The sequence below is a fragment of the Ahaetulla prasina genome, chromosome 1 (assembly GCF_028640845.1).
Source record: "Ahaetulla prasina isolate Xishuangbanna chromosome 1, ASM2864084v1, whole genome shotgun sequence".
Lineage (NCBI taxonomy): Eukaryota > Metazoa > Chordata > Lepidosauria > Squamata > Colubridae > Ahaetulla > Ahaetulla prasina.
Genome location: NC_080539.1, coordinates 147,197,407 through 147,221,833, shown reverse-complemented (window position 1 = coordinate 147,221,833; position 24,427 = coordinate 147,197,407). Strand labels below are relative to the sequence as shown.

The 24,427-nt window shown below is 36.9% G+C and overlaps 1 protein-coding gene across 3 annotated transcripts in view; it reads left to right on the top strand.

Moving 5' to 3' along the window:
* Positions 1-21,013, top strand: part of SH3YL1 (SH3 and SYLF domain containing 1) — a 34,285-nt gene extending 13,272 nt beyond the window's left edge. For 2 of the 3 annotated variants that reach the window (XM_058177674.1, XM_058177657.1), the window contains 6 exons: positions 1,669-1,781; positions 4,388-4,516; positions 5,336-5,501; positions 7,690-7,741; positions 10,116-10,172; positions 19,677-21,013. In XM_058177674.1, the coding sequence (XP_058033657.1) occupies positions 1,669-1,781; positions 4,388-4,516; positions 5,336-5,501; positions 7,690-7,741; positions 10,116-10,172; positions 19,677-19,870 (711 nt within the window). In that variant the 3' untranslated portion in view covers positions 19,871-21,013. Of the gene's footprint in view, positions 1-1,668; positions 1,782-4,387; positions 4,517-5,335; positions 5,502-7,689; positions 7,742-10,115; positions 10,173-10,546; positions 10,612-19,676 lie in introns of all 3 variants that reach the window. The other variant, XM_058177665.1, reaches the window with a different exon arrangement.
* The last annotated feature ends 3,414 nt before the right edge of the window (positions 21,014-24,427 follow it).

Here is a 24,427-nt window from a genome sequence, read left to right as displayed (position 1 = left end):
CCAGTGGATAGCGGCTTCATAGCCAGTAGTTTGCAAACTCATTTATCCAGCTATGCAGATGTATTCTGCTTTCTTTAAGAATTATATTCCAAGATGAAAGTAAGAAAATAATGTATCAAAGTTTCTGGATTAAAAGAGGAGCAGGAGACCTCTATATGATGATTAATTGATTTTGCTACAGGATCCTGAGGTTTTGATTCAGAACAGTTGTATTGCCCACATTTGTCTTGCAGTTGTCAATTATCAAAGCCAAGCAATGAACTGAAGTAAATTGGTGGGGATGACACAACTGTTCCTCTGGCTGTGCTTTATCCATCCAGTCTCCCACCGTTACTGTTTTCGAGAAGGAAATAAAAGCTATGTGAGTTGTAAAATTAGAAAATTAGAAAGTGAAGCTTGCTCAGAAGTTTTTGTGAGTTGAAGAACCATGCCAGGGTCTATAATAAAATAACAGAATAGGAAGTGATATTGGACCTTCTAGTCCAACTCCCTGCTCAACCAGAAAACTTATTTTAACTTCTGGGGGGTGGGGAGGGCCGTTGGAGGCTCTGGAGGCTGGGGACAGCAAATAATGGGCCTTTCGGTCCCACCAGAAGTTAGCAAAGGGGCTTTTTCTGGCCTCTGGAGGGCCTACGGGGGAGTGGGGATGGCCATTTTCACCCACCCCAAACTCCTAGAAAGGCTCTGGAGCCAGGTGAGAGGGAAAAACTGGCCTACGGGGCCATTGCCTGTCAAGAGAGTGGGGAGTGGGGGCGGGTGTCGCACACGCATACGTGGGGGTGGGGTGCATACAATTATGGGTGTGGGCACACGCGCGCCTCCCCCCTGTCTCCCCCCTTTTGGCACACGATGGCAAAAAGCCATCACTGTTATAGGGCATATGATTTCTCTGGTTTGATAAATAATGAGGGTTTCAGCAGGTTTGCTCAAGCATACTTCTCAGCTTAATAATTCTTCCTTTTTTCTTCCCTTCCAAGATTTTTTCTGGTCTTTTCAAAGTCAACCTAATCGCTCCCTTTCACTCAAAGAAATGCTGCTTTTCTTCAGCAGTGTTTGGGAATTGAATTTAATTCCATTCTGGTTGTGTCAAGACAAGTGCAAACAACATTCAGACAAGTTCAGAATGAATGTTTATATTTCAGTTCCTAATAAAGAGTTTGCCTTCCTTTAATTTACCATGAGATGATAACCACTTAAGTTACTTCATTGATCCTAGGGAATGATCAAACGACACTGAGAAAGAATTCAAGAAATTGCTCCCCCTCTGTCTCTCACACACAGTGATTTTGTTATTACATTATACTGAGTTGGAGGTGATCAGTCCGATTTAGGTTCCTCACCTATTGCCCCAGTTGTGATTCATAACAGAGACTATCGTGACTGGAATAACTGCCAAAAAGTTGCATGAGATTTCACTATAAAAATCACAAAAATTTAATTCAAGATTGCTGCAATCTCATGAATTCTTATATTTTAACATTAAAAAAATAGGTACAGTAGTCTTGTATGTGCCTGTAAGGTATCTTGACAAACAACGACAGGCATTTAATTGTTTACCTTAGCACTAAGCCAAGATTTATTTCAACAACCCGTAGTTTGGTTCTGGAAAAAGACTAACATTACATTCTTTTTTTCTCTCCTATTCTACCTCCAAACTGCTGCCATCAGGTATCAGATCTTGTAATAATATTGAACCATGAAAGAGCAGTTGAAGCGTTTGCAAAAGGTGGAAATCTTACTCTGGGAGGAAATTTCACAGTGGCAATTGGACCTTTAGGGAGGTAAGTATCATTAATATCCTGTAAAGTCAGAGTGCCCGAAACTTTTTCTCAGCTCCTTATTTAATTGTTTCCAGAAAATTGAAAATTGTACTGTTCATCTTACGCTTGGAGAGTCATTCAGGCAAAACATGTAATACCACTTCCCTGGCTCCTGTACCAATTCCCAGCGCCTGAGGGAATTCACCTGAATTAATGTTTCTCCCTGTCAGAACATTTGCGTGCAAAAGGGTACAGAATAAGGCAGTTACAACCTTTTCAGGCTCTGGACTCAAACCAGTTACTAATGACTACCTGAAGGCCCATCAAGTGCTTCTTTTTCCCCCTACGTGTTACTAATATTTCTCTTCCCCTTCCTCTTCTTTTTTCTTTTGTTCTTTACTTTTAGAGAAGAAAATATGAAAATCCGTTTGGGGTAGTGGTTGAGGCACCAGGCTAGAAACTAGCTGAGTGCATGTTCTAGTCTTGCTCTAAGCATGAAAACTGGCTGGTTGACTTTGGCCCAGTCACTCTCAGCCCAACCACCTCACAGGATTGAGGAAGGAGTATTACATATATTCTTTGCCTTGAGTTACTTACAAAGTAATAAAGACGGGATAAAGATCTAATGAATAAAAGATGTGCATGAACTTATTTTTGCTTACTTTCTACAAATTCTAGACTTGATTATCAAACGGTAGTTCAAGGTTGTTGGTTTTTTTTCAGATCTTTGGAAGCATTTCTTTTAATAGATGACTGTGATATGTTTTGAAACAGCAAAATATTTTAAGAAGGGACCTAAAAGGAAATAACTTGTGTACCAAGGTTTATTTTGGAGTGATAATATGACTTGGATAGAATTTCACTGAAGGCAAATCTTTCAATAATAAAAGTTCTGCAAAACACTTGCATGTTTGCCTCACGTACCTCCTTTCTTGAAGCAATGGCAAGTTAGGCAGAGATTTTACATGTGTCATTCTTTGGGTGCTTAAAATTGCCCACACGGCCATATTTTATACCAGCTGAGGCTTCTGGATACTTTTCAAAGGTAGACCCATGTAGAACACGTTAAAGTGTTCCAAACAGGAGATGATTAGAGCATGAGGCCTAGCAGAGAGCCTCCCTAACCAGGAAAGAGCATAATTGGCACACAAAACAAAGTTGAGCAACAGTGAAATTAAAAGTTCAGTAAGGTTTAATAAATATGTTGATATTAATATAATATAATATAACAACAGAGTTGGAAGGGACCTTGGAGGCCTTCTAGTCCAACCCCCTGCCCAGGCAGGAAACCCTACACCGTCTCAGTCAGATGGTTATCCAACATTTTCTTAAAAATTTCCAGTGTTGGAGCATTCACAACTTCTGCAGGCAAGTCGTTCCACTTATTAATTGTTCTAGCTGTCAGGAAATTTCTCCTCAGTTCTAAGTTGCTTCTTTCCTTGATCAGTTTCCACCCGTTGCTTCTTGTTCTACCCTCAGGTGCTTTGGAGAACAGCCCGACTCCCTCTTCTTTGTGGCAACCCCTGAGATATTGGAACACTGCTATCATGTCTCCCCTAGTCCTTCTATTAGAGAGGAGAATGCTTATTTTATTTATTAATCATACTTCTGCTCTCTTGCAATCAGTCTCGCAGTTGCCCACTGAGATTTTAAAATATTAAAATTAGCTTAAATCCAATCTAAATAATAACAATAGTAAAAATAATCATGTCAAAACCCATAGAAAAATGCAGAAAATGGCAAGAAAGCAGATGTAAACTTAAGACAAGCTTCTCCGAAACAGTTCAGCTTTTAACATTTGCTGGAAGAGCAGAGGATTATTGACTCAGCATTTTAATGCCATGATAGCTTTTAACTAGGGATTTTCCAATTAACTACTTCCATTATATTGAATTATAAGATTCAATTAACAGTTTACTAGAAAAACAAGCTTTCCTTGAGTTGAGTTCAGTTCCAGATAAATGTATTGCCATGATCGTGCAGATTTCACAATAGCAATAGGAGAGTGGTTTTGCGTTGCCTTCTTTTAGAATTTTTTTTTTCAACTTCCTAATCTAGCCTGAAATGCTGAGATTTCCTTTTGGTGTCCCATCCACTTGCTGATCAGAAAGCCAAGGTTGACGAGGTGCTGTCATCTACCGAGGGAGTAGTTTATTGCTATTGGTGTCACTTTCCAGCATTCTAGTTCAGATGGGAAAAGGTGAACGGAAGTTTAAGCACTAGTCCCCAAGTATAGAAAATATATATGACTATGACTAGAAATATGAAGTATTTCTAGCAGGACTACCAGATTCTGTAACAGCTTTGTTCCCTATACCATCCGTCTGGTAAACTCGCAAGATTCGTTTTGCTTGCCATGTACAAGTATAATCTGAACTAGATTAAGTTGTTTCTCTGTGTTTTATAATATACGTGGCTATAGCCATAGTTTTGTATTTATTGATTTTGTCATGTTTATATAGTGTATATTGGAGGTGGTGACCCTTTGAGAGCTGTATGCAGCGAAATTTCATTTTAATGTATGCCGATTAGTGAACATTCAAAGTGACAATAAAGTTCTGTTCTGTTCTGTTCTGTTCTGTTCTATTCTATTCTATTCTATTCTGTATGTTTTCCATCTTTCTTAGAAATCTAGAAGGGGATGTGGCACTGCGGAGCTCCGCTGCTGTTTATACCTATTGCAAATCTCGAGGACTATTTGCCGGAGTCTCTTTGGAAGGAACTTGCTTAATTGAAAGAAAAGAAACGAACAGCAAGTATGTTTAAATGAAAAGCCCAATGTACTTAGTTCAACATTTACATCCTGTGGTGTAAAAAAACCATAATACAAACAAAAGTGTTTAGTTTTTAAAAATTATCTCTTGAAAATGCTGCATGTGGTTTATATGAAATAACAGGAGGAAATGTTAAATTCAGCCATCAGCATCTTTAAATTGGATTAGAACTGGAATAGATTCAAAGTAGCTTTGCATTTATGACAAAGAATATTGATAAAATGACAATGATGATCCGTTTTGAGATATTTATTACACAGAAAACCAGTTTGTAATCAAAATGCAGCATGAAATGATTTAGCTGGGAGAAATTACTAAAGGATTATAGTTCGTAGAAAGTCTGGTTACTTAATCATGAAATACTGAACATCTTGTTTTATGTACGCTTCTGGCACACATAAATGTTTGAAGGTTTTGTTTATGTACATTCTTCCAAGACTTTGTATATTTATGGGAGGGACTCCAACTAATGTAGGTCATGAATGCACAGATATTGGAACATCCTGAAAGACTCCATGGCTCAAACTTGAACACTCAGTACAACAGCCCAGATCCTACTTATTGCAACATGCAGGTTTCATATTTAGTTAACATACAATGAAAGTTTACTGGGAACATGAAGTGTTTACTTCAGTTTACTAGGAACATGAAGTGTTGTGTCCCATCCCCTCCCACAACTTTGTAACCTGCCCGGAGTCCCTGAGAGTGGGTTGGGCAGCCATATAAATTTTCTTTAAAAAATAAATAAAACTTTGTAGACTAACATAAAGAATTTTTGTTTGTTTGTTTGTTTGTTTTTAGGTTCTATGGCCGAGATATTCGTGCCAGCGCCATTTTGTTTGGTGATATTTCTCCTCCTCTTCAGGCACAAGATCTTTATGATATCCTTGAGTCTTTTACTCTTCAATATGAAGTTGAGGAAGGGAGAAGCTACAGTAGTGCACCAGTGGCCAAAGAACCAAGAAAGGTTTGTGTTAATCTGCTTCATGCCTGCTTAGTTCCTTCTTATGATGTATGTTTTCCTGTACTTCTAACCATTTATTGTTTCAGTGGAATGAGGGCAAGGAAATCTACATCCTGTCAGTGGCAAAATCTACCTCCTATCATGACAAAAGCCCTGAAAAGTGCTCTTGTAGATTTATACCTGCAAATATAAAAGAAGGAAAAGGGCTTTCTTAAATTAACTGCCATTCCCACCCATTCTTAACTAGGAGATTTTAAATTGTTTGGAATACAATCTGAAGCAGATCCTTCTGTATTGTCTATGGGGATTCTCAACCATCCAGGTCATAGTTGTCCCAAGGGTGGGTTTTTGTTTTTTCTTCGAAGACATTCACTTCTTGGTGAAGCGAAAGGTCTTCAAGGAAAAACAAAGAAAGTCCAGTTGCCTCTTGAAAAAGGCAGAATTCTTAAAGTGAATATACAGTAAAGATAAAGCCAGAAACTTCTCTTTTGGGCATAATGGATTTTTTTTGAAACTTTGATGTTATTATATATGTTGATGGCAGCAAGACTACTTTATGCACAAAAATGGAAGGATATTTCAACTCCTACAATGGACGAATGGCTGCAAAAGTTGATGGAGCTGGCAGAAATGGCTAAATTGACTGCTTAGAATAGAATAGAATAGAATAGAATAGAATAGAATAGAATAGAATAGAATAGAATAGAATAGAATAGAATAGAATTCTTTATTGGCCAAGTGTGATTGGACACACAAGGAATTTGTCTTAGGTGTATATGCTCTCAGTGTACATAAGGAGAATAAAATACATTCATCAAGAATAAAAAGATACAACAGTTAGTGATAGTCAAAGTTACTATTAAGCTATCAAATCATACTAGGAAACAAATAAAAACAATATAATTGAAAAATACAAGCAACATGGTTATAGTAATAAGTGGGAAGAGATAGATACTAGTGAGGAAGAGAAGAATAATAGTAATACAGTCTTAGTAAATTATTTGATTAAAGAAAATATTAAAATATTAAAGAAAAGAACATCTTTTGTTTCTACTTGGAAACTGGGTCTTGACTTTTTGTTTGAAGTGGAAAAAAATGAAATTTTGATTTTGGGTTTTACTGATTAGATAGATTTGCTGTTATAGAAATGGCTATTTTATACTATTACGGAAAAGTTAAAAAGTTGAGGTTTGATGTTACTGTCTTATTCTACTGCATCAGAGGCAGTAGTGGGTTTGCTCCTGTTCGGGCGAACCGGTGGCAATGGTAAGAGGCCCCGCCCACCTGCCCGGACATCATCACAGACACTCTGTGTTTGTGCAGAAGGTTCTGTGCATGCGCAGAAGTGCTGCGCACAAGCAAAGCAAGCATGCACACGAAGCGATAGCGAAGGTAAGTGAAACCCACTACTGATTAAAGGGAGTTGGAAGTCAACGCCTTCCCTCCCCCCTTCTTTCCTGGACTTTTCTTCTTTCCTACCCTTTCCCTTCCCTTTGTTCCTTACTATTTGCTTTTGTATTTTCATATTTTATATTATAAGCCAATTAAAAAAAAAGAAAAGAAAAAGCATCTTTGGGACATCCTGGTCTATTCTATTTAATCCCCCAGAGAAGGTAAACATGTGAAAATAGGAGGCAGGTACTCCTGAGTGACCAGTGTTTTCAATAGTACATGAAAACCATAAAGATATTCCAATGCTCTGTTCAATTCCAGCTGGTAGCTATGATTGCTCTGTTTTGCATTAACAAGGTAGTCCCTTGTTAGGGTGTGTTATAGTGGACTCAAAGACTTGTTACTAGTGCATGTATAATGAAGTGTAAGCTATCTCAGTTGAGGAGTTGTAGGTGACATGTGAGCATTAAGTGGTGGAGAGCTGCTCTTGATATCCAGGCCTCCAGAGAAAGAGCCAAATATAACAATGTAGTATCCATAAACTATGACAGTACACTTTTTCAGGCTGGAGTCAGACTCATGCAGAATTAGCTAATCACAGACTAAAATAATTACTCATGGAAAGCATGTGCATATCCTAAAAATTATTCAATATCTTTCTTTTCACACATACGTAGCCAACAGTCATATTGGCTAGGAAATTATAACAGTTGTAATCCAGTATGTTTATAAAGTATCAGGAAACTATTTATGATGTATATTGATAATAAAAGATTTTGGCTGTTTCTTTTCCTGACAGAATTATGTAAAGCAACAGCCAAGTAAGGCACCACAGAACATTCCACCAGAAGGTAATGTGTAATTTGCAATATTGCTTGAAAAATGCTTTCCCCCCCCCTCGCAATAGTGCTACTTTGTGCAAGGTGACACAGAAGGTCCAGCACTTTTTTTGTCTTTTTGGTAAAGAGACCAATTACCTCCGTGATGAACAAAATCAAACTTTTTCAAAGAAAAATATAAAACATTGAAAATAACTTTTAACTCTAAATATTAACATGCAGACATTCATTTATGGAGAAGTTCTACTACAGAGCCACCCAAATCACATAACTGTCAACTTAATTAAGAAATCTAGTCTTCTAGGTAGCACTGGTCTGCTCCTAATAAAAAATGATCTGCAGGTCTCTGGAGAAAGACTGTTCTCAGTATTATTACAAACCACGAACAGATTCTAAGGAAAACATGCTATATTTGAACTCACCCTGAATGATAGGTTATGGCTGAAAATGTATGTAGTTCCCACCTTTTGCAGAGAAATACACACTTGAGATTTGGGGCCACATAGAAAACAGAAATCAAATCTACAGTAGTGCAACATCCTTGCTAAACATCTTAACAATTTCTTCAGAAACAGAAGAGTCCTGAGAAATATATTTTTTCTGTTCCACTTACCTGGTCTTCCATTTTCCTGAGAAAAGTTTAATCAAAAGCTGAGGGGAAATAATTATAGTGCTCTGCTTTTCTCAGTCTTCTTTCTGACCTTTAACTGTCCTTTTTAAAATGATCAAACCTTTTGGACATAGAGAGAGAGGGTTTGGAGTAATCTGACTCAGTTTGTGGTGAAAAGTCCCGCTCTCACCTGCATGGATGCGTAGTGAATATCTGAAACAGTGATACGTATTGTGACTAAGGCTACTTTTAGACAATACGGCAAAGATAAGGTTGGCCAAGGTATGCAAGAACCTTTAGCAGATAAAAGAGACAATAAATGATATCTAGAGCCAGCTTGGTGTGCACAAGTAGTCCTCAGGTTATGATGGCAATTGAGACTGCAATTTCCTTTGCCAAGAAATAGGGTTGTAAAGTGCAACTTTATGGGAACGCATCACATCATATGTTGCAACAAAAAGGACACTTCATGACAACATTTCATGGTTAATGTGCCATTCTTTAAGAACATTGTAATGTTTTCACTTCTTTTTCCTTCCGTTCAAAGTGACATTCTGTTGTATTATATTCTGTTATTGAGTCGAGTTCCAGTAGTCCTTGTAATATCTGTCCCAACTCAAAGGGCTGCTAGGCAAACAGTGGTAGTCAAGATATATTCATAACACTAAAAGAAAAATGCAAATACACATAGCACTGTTAAAAAAAAACACATAAAAAACTTCTTGATAAAGCACAGCCATTTTAAAAAGGGGAAAAACCAGGGCAGTGAGCCTGGAAATGATGTTATAAATGAAGCAACTCCAAAATTTGACAGTGTTCTTCCTTGTTCTGTGATCAAAGACAAATTAAATCCACCTTTTTTACACAAGGTTTGTTTAAAACATTTTAAAACAATCTTTAAGTAGTGACTGATTTTCCACATTCATACAATAGAATAACAGAGGACTTTTGAATCAGTCAGTAGAACATTCATTGCAATTTTTTTATTTTAATCTAAGCCTATTTCAGTAATGTCTTTTCATCAGGAGTTAAGCATGTTAAAGCATGTTTTAACATACACTCTAATTCTTCCTCTTCATTATTATCTTTGTTTTCTACTTTGTAATTAAAGACTTTAGAGGAAGAGTATAAACAGAGAAAACATGTAAAAATAATAAAATGTAAATAGTAACATACAAATAAATAAAGGATCTATACTGTTATGAGGATTACAGTGTTCTAGTATTTCATTAATTACTTATGAATTACAAACTACATGATTTACGAAAGTAGGAATTACTATTAAGAGTATGCAAATAAGTTAATTGTAAATACAGTACAAATCACAAACTGAAATTATACTATAATACATTGAATCAAATCTGATTTTTTTTTTATTTTTCTTACACTGAACTGGTTGAGGACAGTGGAGATTATTTTCTTCCTGGTACATTAAATGTTTCAATTTCATCCTCATCAATTTTCTATTATTTATATTACATATTTTCAAAGAAAAATTCAATTTCCTCCCATAATCTTTTTAAATTTCCACTTTGTGAAGACACAATGTGCTGTATCAAATAATCACCACCACCTATTAAGGCTGGGCTTTCTCTTCTGTTGCTCTGTGGATTCTTTCTTGTGGTAAACTAGTATTTAGTCTCCTCTCTTTGTTTTCTTAATACTGTAGTTCCTGACTAGCTTGGGCCAGCAGTTCTAGCTTTGTAATAGGAAAGGAAGTAATCCTCATATAGAATGTGTTAACTAACATAGTAATGTTCTGAATTCTTCTTATAGCTCCAAGAACATCAAACAGACTTTATCCTGACCTTCCCAAGAACTACACTCCAATTGGTGAGTATTTTTTTTTATTTTGTCACAACATTATATACAAGCACATACAGTGAAAGGAAACAATAGGACAGGAACGGTAGGCACTTTTGTGCACTTATGCATGCCCCTTATAGTCCTCTTAGAAATGGGGTGAGGTCAATGGTAGACAGTTTTTGGTTAAAGCTTTTGGGAGTTTGAGAAGAGACGACAGAGTCAGGTAGTGTATTCTAAGCATTAACAACTCTGTTACAAAAGTCATATTTTCTGCAATCAAGATTGAAGTGGTTAACATTAAATTTGAATCTATTGTTTGCTCTTGTATTATTGTGATTAAAGCTGAAGTAGTCTTTAACAGAAAGGACATTGCAATAGATGATTCTGTGTGTTAAACACAGGTCTTGTCGGAGACGGCGGAGTTCTATGTTTTCTAATCCCAGGATTTCAAGTCTGGTGGTATAAGGTATTTTGTTGTTTACAGAGGAGCGGAGAACTCTTCTTGTAAAATATTTCTGGACTCGTTCAATTGTATTAATGTCAGAGATGTGGTATGGGTTCCAGACAGGTGAGCTGTATTCAAGAATAGGTCTAGCAAATGTTTTGTATGCTCTGGTTAGTAGTGTAGAGTTTTTGGAAAATAATATTATAATAATAGTATAATAATATCATAATAGTCAGTGCAGAGAGTTCTAGAACTCAGGAAATTGTTTGAATAGAAGTAAATGAAGTTTTCTGTGATACTGGTCCACTTCTCCACATAATGAAAGGTCCACAGAATCTTACAACACTGATACAAAAGAGATGCAGTTTCTGTTGCAATGTTGTGGTGCCTGTTTTGTCATTTGTTCTTGCTTGTTCCACCTACAGATGCCCATTTAGAAATTTATTCCAGCCTACAATTTAGATATGATTTATGAGATTGGGGAAGATTAAGCTGTTAAAAACATACAGCTTTTGGTAAGGGGAATCACACAGACACGTATATTGGTTACAGTTATTTAGAATCTCAGCACTTTTGGACTACCAGAATAGAAGAACAAATAATTACTGTCTATAGCAGTGTTTCTCAGCCTTGGCCACTTTTAAGATGCGTGGGCTGTCTGGGGAATTCTGGGAGCTGAAGTTCATGCATGTTAAAAGTGGCCAAGGTTGAGAAACACTGGTCTATAGAATGTTACGTTTTGGTGTTACTTTAAAAGAAAATGAGATACCAATAATCCAGAGTTCTTCAAACTTTTAGTGTTCTTATGCTCATATGATCAAAACAGCCAAAATTTTGATCCCTGGACTGGCAAGACAGTCTAGTATTCTTCAAAAAGGAAGTTGTGTAAACAGATAAAATATTAATACTGCTTTATAAAGCCGTTGTAAGGCCACATCTGGAATACTGCATCCAGTTTTGGTCACCACATTACAAAAAAGATGTTAAGGCTTTGGAAAAGTGCAAAGAAGAGCAACTAAGATGATCAAAGCCCTAAAGACTAAAACATGAAGAGCAGTTGAAGGATTTGGGTTTGGATAGCCTAGAGAAAAGAAGGACTCGGGGTGATATGATAGCAGTATTCCAGTATTTGAAAGGTTGCCACAGAGAAGAAGGGGTCAATTTATTTTCCAAAGGGCAGGACAAGAAAACAATGGATCTCCTAATCAAGGAGAGAAGCAACCTGCAACTAAGGAGAAACTTCCTAACAGTGAGGATAATTAACCAGTGGAATAGCTTGCCTTCAGAAGTTTTGGGTGCTGCATCACTGGAGGTTTTTAAGAAGAGACAGTCTGAAAAGGTATAGGATCTCCTGCTTGAGCAGGGAGCTGGACTGAAAGACCTCCAAGGTCCCTTCCAGCTCTATTCTGATTGAGTGATGTTTGATGCAAGCCTATTCGCCTTTCAGCTTGAATATGGACTATTGCTTACTACATTCTTTACAGGTATGACCCACAAAGGTGGGGGTGGGGGTGTTTTTTATTGGATCAGTGGAAAATAAGTTGGAAAAATCAGAAAGTGAATGTTGCAATGTAAGTAAAACGTTACGGTATGTTTTCTACTACGCTCAGGGCTGTTTTCAGAACACATTGAGCAAATCAAATCTATATTATGGTCATAGACAAATATAAATAAATAGAGCAAAATTTACAGAGTTTATATTCCCCTTCCATTTTTTGCCTATCATTCCTCCATTCTTCCCCTTCCTCCCCCTAAAAAGTAAATAGGAAGGAACAAATTCTCATTTTACATATTCTTATTCATCCCGATTCTAGAAAACTTGCTTGGTAAACTTTTTTGGCCAAACTCCTCCAATCCTGGAGCATAAAAACAACATTTAGTTTAAAGCACCATATCCAAACACCTCTAGTACCAGCATTTTTTCTCATTACTGCTATTATTTTCTTTCTCTGCTCCAGAAGAATTTGATTCTTGGAATGTGATGTTTTGCTAAAAGAAGCTTAAAGTAACAGAGTTAGAGGTGTGTGGGTGTGTATAAGAGAGAGAGAGAGAGAGAGAGAGAGAGAAGGAAATGGGATGGGATGGGATCGGATCGGATGGGATCGGATCGGATCGGATCGGATGGAAGGAAGGAGAGGGAACAGAACAGAATACAATACAGTAGGACTATGGGATTTCCTCCACTTGTTAATTAGCTAATTGCTAATGCAGTAAACTTTCACACATGTCCTTTCCAAATGAGAAATTTCAATATATTGCATGTGGTTTATTTAATTTATATAGCTGCCCAACCAAGTGCCTGGGTTTTCCCACTCTGTTGCTGCAAGGACAGCAATAGCTGCCATAAACACTAAACAGAATAGTAAAAATTGTCAGCCTTTTGTAAGTGCTGCAAAAATTCTTTAGCTCCTTCTGGATAAAATTGTCCTGTTCAGAATTTGGTGAAGTCCTAACATTTTGTCTAAGCCATACTTTGGAGATACTACAAGTTCAGTTTCTGATTACTGCAATAAAGTAAATAGCGACACCTAAGATTTTTTTTGGTTTCACATTGCATATAAAATTTATGTTTATACTATGCTTAGTGTGCAATAGTTATTTCTAAAAACCCATAACGTATATACTTCAATTAAAAATACTTTGTTGTTAAAAAATGCTAAATCTGAGCCTTTGGCAAGTTGTAATCTTTTTGCTGATGGAATGTCTTATAAAGAAACCTCACAATACCTGTGAAGTGCAATAAAGAAAAGCATAATAAAATGAGGTATGCCTGTCTTTGCAGTCAGGGACTTGGCTATAAATGTTTCCTATTACATATTATTCAGTCAGTTAATGGTGGGTTTAATTCCTTTGGTCAGAGAAAGCAAAGGACTGCGTTCTGAACTATATAGTTTATTTTCTATAGAAACATAAAAGTGATTTTGTTCTTTAATTTCACTGTTCTTGCGAGCATTTTATTCCTTTGAACAACTTGTAGAGATATTGCATGTTTATGCTAAAATTTAAATAACTCTAGTTTGGCTATTTGTTAGAGTCAGGATGTGATAAATAGCAAGGATCTGTTTGTTTAAAACCTGGCACATATAAAGGGACATAATTTTCCATTAAACAGGTTCATTGTCCAAAGACAACACTGATAGTAACTAGGGCTCCTTAGTTGTTTAGTTACTTTTCCAGAAGCCTAGTATACATATAGTACTTAGTACACTATGGCAGTGGTCACCAACCAGTGGTCTCTGAGAAAATTTTGGTGGTCCGCAGAGAAATCTTTGCATTTCTCTCGAGGAGCCCAGCCAAAATTCCCACACCGCTCGCGCTTCAGCGCTTTGAGTCTCAGGAACAGGATGGGGTCCTTCAGGCAGTTAGCTTGGCTGCTTGTTAGCGGAGAGAAGCGCCCGGGGTCAACTCTAGCTTTGCTGTCCATTGCAGCTAGAAATCTCAAATACGGCCAAGGTTGAAGGTTTCTCTTGTAGCCAGCCCAGACACTAGATCGGCCCCCTGCAAACTCTTGTCTCTCAAGGAGCGCTCTCTGAAGTGGCGTGGGAAACTTAGGCATCCGGAATGGACAGCAAAGCTAGGGTTGACTACGGCTGCTTCTCTCTGCTGTAGTGCTTCCTGGACGCAGTTTACCGCTCCAAGCCCCAAGCGAGGGGTGCCTTGGTGCTGCCAGCTGGCGCAAATATACCATGGCGAAGGCGGAATGCTGATGCTACGCAAATGCAAGTAGCACTTCGCTCCCACACCTTTCAGCCATTACCACTGCCACTTCGGCCCACTTGGGCTGCCCACCCCCCCACTGCAACAGCACCATTACCTCGTTCTAGCCCGGAAGGGCTCCGGTCCTTTTGCACATTGTACCACCTGCAAAGTTGCACATTGCACGTGCCACCCCTATGGCAGAGATTTCCAGCCCCACCACGGGCCGGTCCCATATTCCAGAGCTGTATTAGTCACAGGACTGTACTGGAGCAGCTCCTCCACCCGGGTGCGCTGGCCTGCCAGGGAGCTCCCCTGCAGGCCGGTGTACCCACTGCTCCGAGATGACCAAAGGGCTAGTCCTGTGAGTACTACAACTCTGGAACATGGGACTGACTTTCCCACCAATGTCAACAAGCCACTGTCAGTCTGCCCATCTTTCTTTTCATTCATTCAGCTTGACCAAGCTTCTTGAGAGAAGGAACACAAAAGAAGTTTCCAGGCTGTGTGCCTGGACCAGGCGCTTTCTCTTGGGCCTCCTACCCGGAGGCCTCGCAAAAGCAGACAGGTAGGCCCAAAAGGCAGCTGAGCCTTCCCCACCTCAGTGGTCTGCAGGATTTAAAATTATGCATTTGGTGGTCCCTGAGGTCCAAAAGGTTGGAGACCTCTGCACTACGGTGCATATATATGTATATCTAGGCATCCTAATATATGTATACCGAGGTGCTGAGCAAATACTAGCTCTTTGTTTATGTCACCTGGAATCATAGATCAACATACTCATTTTACACAGTAGTGGTAATCATATCAAACAGTACATTTATTTATTTAGCATATGGCATATCATATATGGACTAGCAATATAAATTCAACTAGATTAGAATAGAATAGAATAGAATAGAATAGAATAGAATAGAATAGAATAGAATAGAATAGAATAGAATAGAATAGAATAGAATAGAATAGAATTTTTTATTGGCCAATTGTGTGATTAGACACACAAGGAATTTGTCTTGGTGCATATGCTCTCAGTGTACATAAAAGAAAAGATACGTTCCTCAAGGTACAACATTTACAACACAATTGATGGTCAATATATCAATATAAATCATTAGTAGAACCCAATAAAATATAAATGTAAAAAAGATCTATGTTCAAATATCAGTGTCTAGGCCATCTAACCATTGAAGCTTAGCATTGTTTAAATTTAAAAAGAAACCAGATACGGGACCAGTATATGCCCTCGGCTTACAGCCTGTTATGATATGGTCAATAGTTTGATGTGAGATCCCATAGTCACACTGAGGGGGGGATACTATGCCCCATTTATACAGAGCATCCTGGAAGATGCCATGTGAGATGTGAATCCTATTCAAGTTTGTCCGTTGCCGACATGGTAGTTCAAAGTTTTTTTTATGGAGTCATTTATATATAAGTCTTCCTATCACTGGGCATTGACTTTCCATTGACTTTTCAGTGGAATTCCAATTCCGTTGGGCAGATGTGCAAATCCAGGGGTTTCCATGGACCGGCACCAGGTTGCGCAAACAAGTGAAGCCCCATCCGTTGGATGCAGGCAGGATGCAAAACCATGCCTCCTCCGGTCCATAGAAAATCATTTCTCCATGGGACCAGTCCCTGGTGGCCAAAAGGTTAGGGGCCGCTGTGTTGAACTGTTTTGGGATAATCAGAACTGATGCTCATAAACTGGGTTCCAATATATTTGTAATAATTTTAAGGGAATAACCTATAGTTAGTTATAAACTATGAGGGTAGCAAGCCAGATCAAGGTGATTGATAGATATGAATATCTGAAGATCCGTAAGCAAAAGTATAATCTCTATAAGTTTATAAAACATGACATGCAACACTGAATCCTTTCCCCTTTTAAGGAGATTTATGAGAGCATAATCTATTTTTGTGATTCTCTGATAGAACTTAACAGCTGATTTTAAAGACAAGTAATCATGCATTTAATAGTATCTCTCTTGCTTTTTTAACTAATCTAAATTCCCTTAATGCTGTTCTTTGAAGCAGGAAATCACAGGAATCTTGCTAAGATTATTTTATAACGGCTCAGCTACAATAAACATTGCTGTGATCAATTCTGTCATCGTTTTGAAGGAAGCCTCTTTTTTGGCATGTACTTTCTTGAAATGACAAAAAAAAAAAGGCTGTGTAGCAAGGATAAAAAATAAAGCTTGAAAAATCCATTCTCCTGCTGAGCCAGCTGATTGCAAAGGCACATAGCAATTGAGGTCAGTGCATGCTAGGACTAGAAAATTGAGGTCTTTGTTTTATGTGTGTTTTGGGCCAATGCCATTGTGTTAAACTTACTGAATAATAGGCAGGCACTAGAAACATGTATTTTTCTAGCATTCTTAACGTGGTACTTCTGCTGTTTTTGCCAAAGAAATAAATTTTTACAGTGTGCAATAGTCTTTCAGACAGTCATCGAAAATATCACTAAAACTTTAAAACTCTTCTCCATCCACTCCAACCAGCAGTGCAGTAGCTTGAATTTTGAGGCAAGTAATAAAGGTTACAATACTCAACCAGTACAGAGAGATAGAAAAAAATATGTATGTGTAAATACCAGTTCCAGGAACAATATGGATCCATTGAATTTTTTGTAGAAGTACCCGAAGGCTGATATGCAAGCCTGTAAGATAACTTTTCTACCTGGTTGACGATGGTGGCCATAGTAACATATCTGAAGCCATTAGTTTGGAAAACTAGCTTAAATGTTACTAAGCTTGTAGTTGTTGGAGGCAGCCTCATCTGTTGTTTATGTATCTATCTTATTTATTTCTATTTCAGCTCTAATATCGGAAGTGGAACATAAGTTGGTGTATTATACCAGGTTAAAACTAATTAGTTCAACCTTGTCTCTATTGACCAACAATATTTTTCTAGAACTGCAAATGCGAATCTTTCCCAGTCTTACATGAAGTCACCAAGGGCAGTACTTGGGACCCGAGAGTGGAAATATTTGAAATAAAGCATTTTGAAAGATAATTTGGAAGGGAATTAAACATATGACTTGCATATCTCCTCTTAAAATTTCACTTTTTGAGTACGAATATGTCTCATTCATTTATAAACAAGTGCATATTTATTACCATTGCTTCTATTTTGTCTTATATCATTTCAGGAATCTTGTCCGAATACAAGAATCTTGCATGTTTTACAAAATGTAGCATGGATTCTCTTGTTTGTTGTATTTAATGATGTTGCCTGTCCAGGCTTAGACACTGTGAAAACAATGCACTGCAGCAATTACTATTAATGTATATTTTAACAATCAAAATTGATCATCAATTGTGTTGTAAATGTTGTACCTTGATGAACGTATCTTTTCTTTTATGTACACTGAGAGCATATGCACCAAGACAAATTCCTTGTGTGTCCAATCACACTTGGCCAATAAAATTCTATTCTATTCTATTCTATTCTAAAATTAGATAAGTGGATGTTCTATATGGGTCTCTCCAGGACAGAGCAGTAGGAAAATAAAGGATCAAAGTAATATCTACAAATAGATTTTTTTTTCCTTTGCCCTATTGTAAAATTAGCATTTAGAATATTAGATAATAGCTTGGATTTTTTTTTAAAAAAATTACTACCTGCTGCAATAACTAAATGTTTTTGTCTTCATTGTGAAAGTTTATTTCATAATTAATTACTCTTTCATTGCAACAAAACGACTTTTATGCCAGTTTTAGCAGGTAGATATTGACTTTTCAGAAGTAAATTTGGAAATCTGGAAAACATTCAGTCTGTAATTTCCTTTTGCAACATAATTATCCCCCGGGAGACGATCCAAGCATTCTACTAAGATTAAACTCTGACAAAAGTATGATTGAAGATTATGGTAGATATATTATTGCAGTAGCTGCAAGTATTTTCCAGTACTGAGAGCAAAAAAAGAAACATGGCATTTTTGTATTTAAATCAAATTAATAGTCATAGATATGTTAGGTCATTCTGGATAGCCATTTAAAACTTTCCCAACATCTGCTTCATGAGAATGTAGAGAAGAGAAGTGTGGCCTTAGACTTTGTCAATATACTTGGTTTATTATAGGTCACCTCTTAGTAGAAGAGGGCTTAAAAACTATATGAGCGTATGTGCCAGATGACATGTCAGACTCAAAGTTCTGTGGCACTACACTGGAGATACTGGACTTTGCCTGGGTAATGTTGTAATATTGTGTTTCTCAAGGTCAGCAATTTTAAAATGTTTGGACTGCAACTAGCTGGCTGGGGGATTCTGGGAATTGATGTCCATACATCTTAAAGTCACCAAGGTTGAGAAACACTGCATAATACATAAAAAGGAGAACAAATATTGCTGCTAAAATCAGACAACACACCAACATTTGCTATCATGATCAATGATAAATAACAAATGTTTTCTGATTATTTTGTAAAATATCTAGATATTAAAATATAGGCATGTCTCATTTACAAATCTGCTATATGCAGTTCATAAAATTTAATAAACTGGAAGTTTCATCTAGATTAATTAGGTCTCTCTGGGATAGGTTAATTATGATATTGTTTCCTCTGAAATCACAGAGGAGAGCAACAGCATATCTGAATCAGGTACAGTAAATGAAGCTGTACACATAAAATGTTCTTTCGCAAATTTCAAGTTTATCTCGAAAAATTGGCCAGAGGTGCCTTCTTTCAGCTGACGTGTACCTGTTTCTGTACTATTTTTTCCTATTCTAATGTAGCAATACTAATAACATAACTCATGACTTTATCATCAACTTTGATTCAGAAGTTACAGATTAATGGATCAGTATGAATCGGTCACTTAGATCTATTTTTTTTAAGGTAGCACTGTAGCACCATCTTGTGAAAGCTTTCTACTTAAAAATTACAATTGAAAGAACTTAATGCACGTAATGATTAAGTAAACTTGTACTGCATAATCTTGCCTGTTTATGCAGAAGCAAGTAATAAGTTCAATATATTTTCAAAATGTGTTTTTAGTTATGTTGAGAACATCTTTTTCTCAAGATTTAGGGCCTTTGCAGTCCAGTCAATCACTTTCTTAAAGTTAATTTACTTTAAACAAGTAACAATTTGTCAATTCTGTGTTAGAATGAAAAAGAAACAACAACAACAATATTAACTTGGCCAATTTAGCTGTTTTGCACCATTTCAAAAGCATTTGGATCCTTTAAGAAAATAAAGTAAAGGAAGACAAATGTGATATCTTGACTAAGAATTTCTCTATTTCTTGCTGTTCTAGGCAGCTCCTCAGATGTTTACATAGACATCTAAGGTTTCTGGACTGTGAAATTAGCTGTTCTCGGTAAAATATGACACAGCTAAATTTGTACAAAGCTAACTTCCTTTCTTTTCTTTTTTTCCCAGAAAACTCCAAGTTCAATTCTACAATTGTGACAGCCATATATCCCTTTCAAGGACAGCAGCCTGGAGATTTGACTTTTAACGCTGGAGACAAAATCAAGGTCACCACAAAAACGGATTCCCAATTTGATTGGTGGGAAGGAAGTTTACACGGCAGGACTGGCATTTTTCCTGCTAATTATGTAACACTGAACTAAAGTATTTACTTAAAAATGGCCTTATACTTTCGATTGATAACCTTTTCTTAAGTAAACATAAGACTGATCATTTTATACTTTTTTGATTCAGTTGAATGTGGGCTCCTGTAGGAAAGATCCATTAAAGCACTCTTGTCATGGTCTTAATTTCCACTGCAGCCAGTGGTGAAATGTAAAATCTGTTACTACCGGTTCTGTGGGCGTGGCTTGGTGGGGGGATAATGTGACTGGGTGAGCGTGGCCAACTTTTTTTTTTTTTAAAGCATTTTTTCTACAACCTGTTCGGCCAAAGAGGTGGTAGAAAAAATGCTTTTAAAAGGCTCTGACGATCCCAGCTGAGCCGCACGATTATCAGAGGCTTTTTTTTTTACTTTTAAAAGCATTTTTTCAGCCAAAGAAAAAATGCTTTTAAAAGTTAAAAGAAACCCTCTGATGATCACGCAGTTCAGCTGGGCATTGGGGGGGGGCAGGGATTTTTGCTACCGGTTCTCCGAACCACCCGCCGCCTTCGCTACCAGATCAGGCGATCCAGTCCGACCAGGAGCATTTCACCCCTGACTGCAGCCCTCTGTTTTACAGAAAGGAGATTGTAAAGAACAGAAGAGTCACATACTGTATGTCTCTTATATTCAGTTTTCCATTCTAAAGCTAGATATTGCATTGGAGAGGGATATGGAAACACTGTTGGATTTTGTGGAATTCCCCTATTTTGTTCCATGCTGCTGTTGGCAGAGGAAATAAGGCTGCTAGAGATCCATAAGGGCTCTTCTATTTATGTGGATCAGGCTTGTTTTACAGGATCACTCTTATCATATTTTTCAAGCTTTTTTAGAAAATAAATTCAAAAATAATATTTTTCATAAATTTTAATGCCTTTCTATAATGAACAAAGCATAGAACTAATTGGAATGAACTACACGACAGGTGCTGCATTTAATATATTGTGTGTTTAATATGGTCTCATTACTAATTCAAAATCCAACCTTAAATTATTTTCGCCAAGGGTCTTCTGTATTTCTTCTGAACAAAAAAAGTTTTCATATTAGGTACTGTGTTTAAGAATGTAAATGTTATTCCTTTGGATTTAGTTTAAATTGCTGTTTGTATTTCTTATATCTAAGCTAATAAATCATGATGAGTAAAAGAAGAATCAAACCATCTTATATTGTTATATGTGTGACAAACATTTGCACTGATCTTGATCCATGTGCCTTTCTCTGAGCATTTCCAATAAGAACTCACAGTTTCTCTGCTAAGCTCCAAGACACATCTTTTAGTTGTTCCTCATGATGTGTAGGCCAAGCTTCATTATTTGGTTTATGTAAAATGTGTTGTCTGTTTTTAATTAACATACAAAGCAAGAATTCATAGAAAATTATGTACTCTAATTCAAAGCCATAAAACAGGAGACAAAATAGCAGCAAAACCATTGCAGGCAAGAGGAACACAACAGCATAGTTTCAGCTGAACTCATGCATGAATAAGAAGTCTTCTGTACAATGTGTAAGACCTGGGAAGGGAAATGGAGGTCGGAATTTTTCTATCCATTTGCTATTTGCCGGACGTGTCTCCCTCAAGATGGCATTTTCTCTAGAGATGAAGGAATGCATGGTCAATTATATAAGAGAGAAGGTGATCCATCAGCATCCAGGTTCTAAGATGTGCAAACTTTCTCAGTTCAAGCACAGCAATATTCTGGCACCCAGGGCAGCTCTCTGACAGCATGCAGTCAGGATTGTTTCTCCTTTAATGCATGAGCTGCAACTACCATATAAACCTTATTGCAAGAGTCCAAGCTTAAGCCTACCAGTGTCATTGTGGCCTGCCTATACAAGGATGGTTACAGATTGAAAAAAAGCATTTCCTTTGAAAAAGCATTCCTTGTTCCTTCACTAGTAGCATTAACTCCGTAAGCACAGAATAAATGACCATTCTTTTAGAAAAATAACAGTTTCACTCAACGAAGGTGATCTTCCTGATATCAGGAGTGTCTCTTAATTTGTCAGGCTTCAGCTTCAACTTTTACTGACCCATGTTTTACCAGTCCACCACAATCACCAGTTTCCTCTCTGTGTCATTGGGGTACTGACAACAGTTCATACCAATGTCTTTTAATCGTTGTTCTATAGCAATATAAGCCACACAGACGATAAATCAGAACCCCGAAAAGCCCAAATCATTTATCCTTTATAGTTCTGTAGTTCCACTGGGGAGTGGAAGCAGAGAATGCGAGTCTCATGGCTTGCCGTGCCCTTCCAGCAAGAGGAGTTCAAAATTGTAAAAATTGAGTTAATTTAAGCAATGTGCAGGAGGAAATGCAGTATATGAGTGTAAAGGTTAAGCTTGTCTGTATGTAATTGTGTATCTGTGTGCGTGCTCATTTGTGCATAATATTCCTTCAGGCTCAAAACAGGAGGGAGGTAAGGTATAATTTTTCTATTGCCTGTTATCCTTGCAACATTCTTGTAATGGCTACAAAATTGGAGTTAACAATTTCTGATTGGGATCAAGAAGTGCTTAGGCCCATAATACTGAAAAGCGATACTGCTTAATTGACTGATTGCCATGTCAATCTCCTGTGCACATTCTTCAGTATCAGTTTATTTAGAAAACTAAATGCAGTTCATTTTGGAAATGGTGTCTTGTTTCACATTGCTTCTTACTCTCTTTGGCAGATTCTTTGTGTATTAAAGCACCTACCGGTAATCTGTTTCCTTCCTTCAAGATTTTTAAAACTAACCCCCTACCCTGAGTTATAAACCAATGCCATCATCCTGGCTTTAATTGGTTGCTTGTCATCTATCATATTCTGACAAATACATATAAAAAAAAAGAACTCAACAAATATGTTGTGGGTCACTTAAGAGTTGTGGGTCATTCACTTTGTATATGAGCTTTTAATTAACGTCAAATCTTGGGCCAGCAAATGTCCATGTAGCACCACTAGACATGCTGCGTGGAGTTGTAAACAGAATGTAGTGAATCTACTGATGTTTCTCTTGGCTGTGGATTAATTAACAACAACAACAAACCTACACATCTCAAAAATAATGAATGGCATTTCCATTCATTTTGGCAGTAAACAGCTTGCATAAGGTATGTTGTGTAGCTGGCCATTAATTATGTTTCTAAGCTTCTCCTGTTCTGAATATTTCATCTGCCAGTGTACTGTACTTTGGTTCACCAATCTAGCTTTTTAATTCCCAGCATATAGTGTCATTATGAAATAATGCTTGTTTTGTATTTAGCTGATATCCTTTCATTTTCAAGCTAGGTCGCCATTTTAACGACATTGTATGGACTAAAATAATTAACTTAATATGCTGCAGTGTTTATCTTAAAATTATTTTGTATTTTTATTGCTTTAATATACAGAAAAGGAAAGAGAAAAGTATGTGTGTATCACACATAGAGAGAAAATCATTTAGCACAAGACTTAATTCAACCTTGACCACACAGAATAGTATTGATCAGTTTTTCCATTGCAGTGCTAGAGATCCAGTTCATAACAAAAAGCAAATACATATTGATGATTCAGGTCTGCAAATTTGGTGCCCATCTTTTCAGTGTTGAAGAGCAATTCTTGCTGCCACCATGTTTGATAAATCATTGATATCTGATACAATTCCAAGTTTCGGGTATGTAATTCAAGAATACATTCAGATGTTTAAAATGCATTGATCAAAACATTAAAGCAAAGCATGGAAATAATGGGGCAAGACTATATCAAGACAAAGTATCACCTAACCTACTTTACACATCTAACATGGTGCGAATGAGAGCTAATCCTTTTTAAATAGTATCCAGGATGCCAATAAACATAAAAGAAACATGTTAATTACTTAGTCAGATCTTAAAGTCACCAAAACCTAATAGTCTTTAAGAACCATAGCTATTGGTTGATTTGTCAATATTTTATTTATTAGATTTATATGTCACTTTCTGTTCAGAGGCTAAACTATTCTATTCAAAAGTATACTGTACATGTGCTGGATGAAATCAGTGAGCAAACTTACAGTTTTCAAAGTTTTTTTCTGTTTAGGAGAACATCTCTTTTCCAAGTCACATTAAACATAGTTTAGGGTTGATCTTCCAAATTAATTATATTTTTTAAATCGAAATTGTCAAAAAGAAAAACTTTTGTTCATTATTGGTCCGAAAGAAGTAAGGGTTAGGCACTGCAAACTGCGCTAGCTGTAAAATTTGGAATTTACCTTAAACAATTTGGAACCTTTAACCTTTTCAAAATTTGGTAACTAAAATTTTGGGTCATATTATTAAGTGTTATTTATTTGTTTGTTTGATTTTTTGTTAAATGTATTTGTTGCCCATCTCATCAGGGAGCTACTCTAGGCAGTTTTACAACAGTAAAATGGCTTAAATGCAATTAAACATTTTTTAAGTTACAGTACCTGTTTATAGATTCATTCCATTCCATTGCTTAAGTAATTATTATTAAGCAATGTTTTCGTATTGTCAAGCATAAGAAACAGAAACAAAAATAGAGCTCAAAGCACTAAAAATTTATTTCATGCTACCTATACACAAGAATCTGAT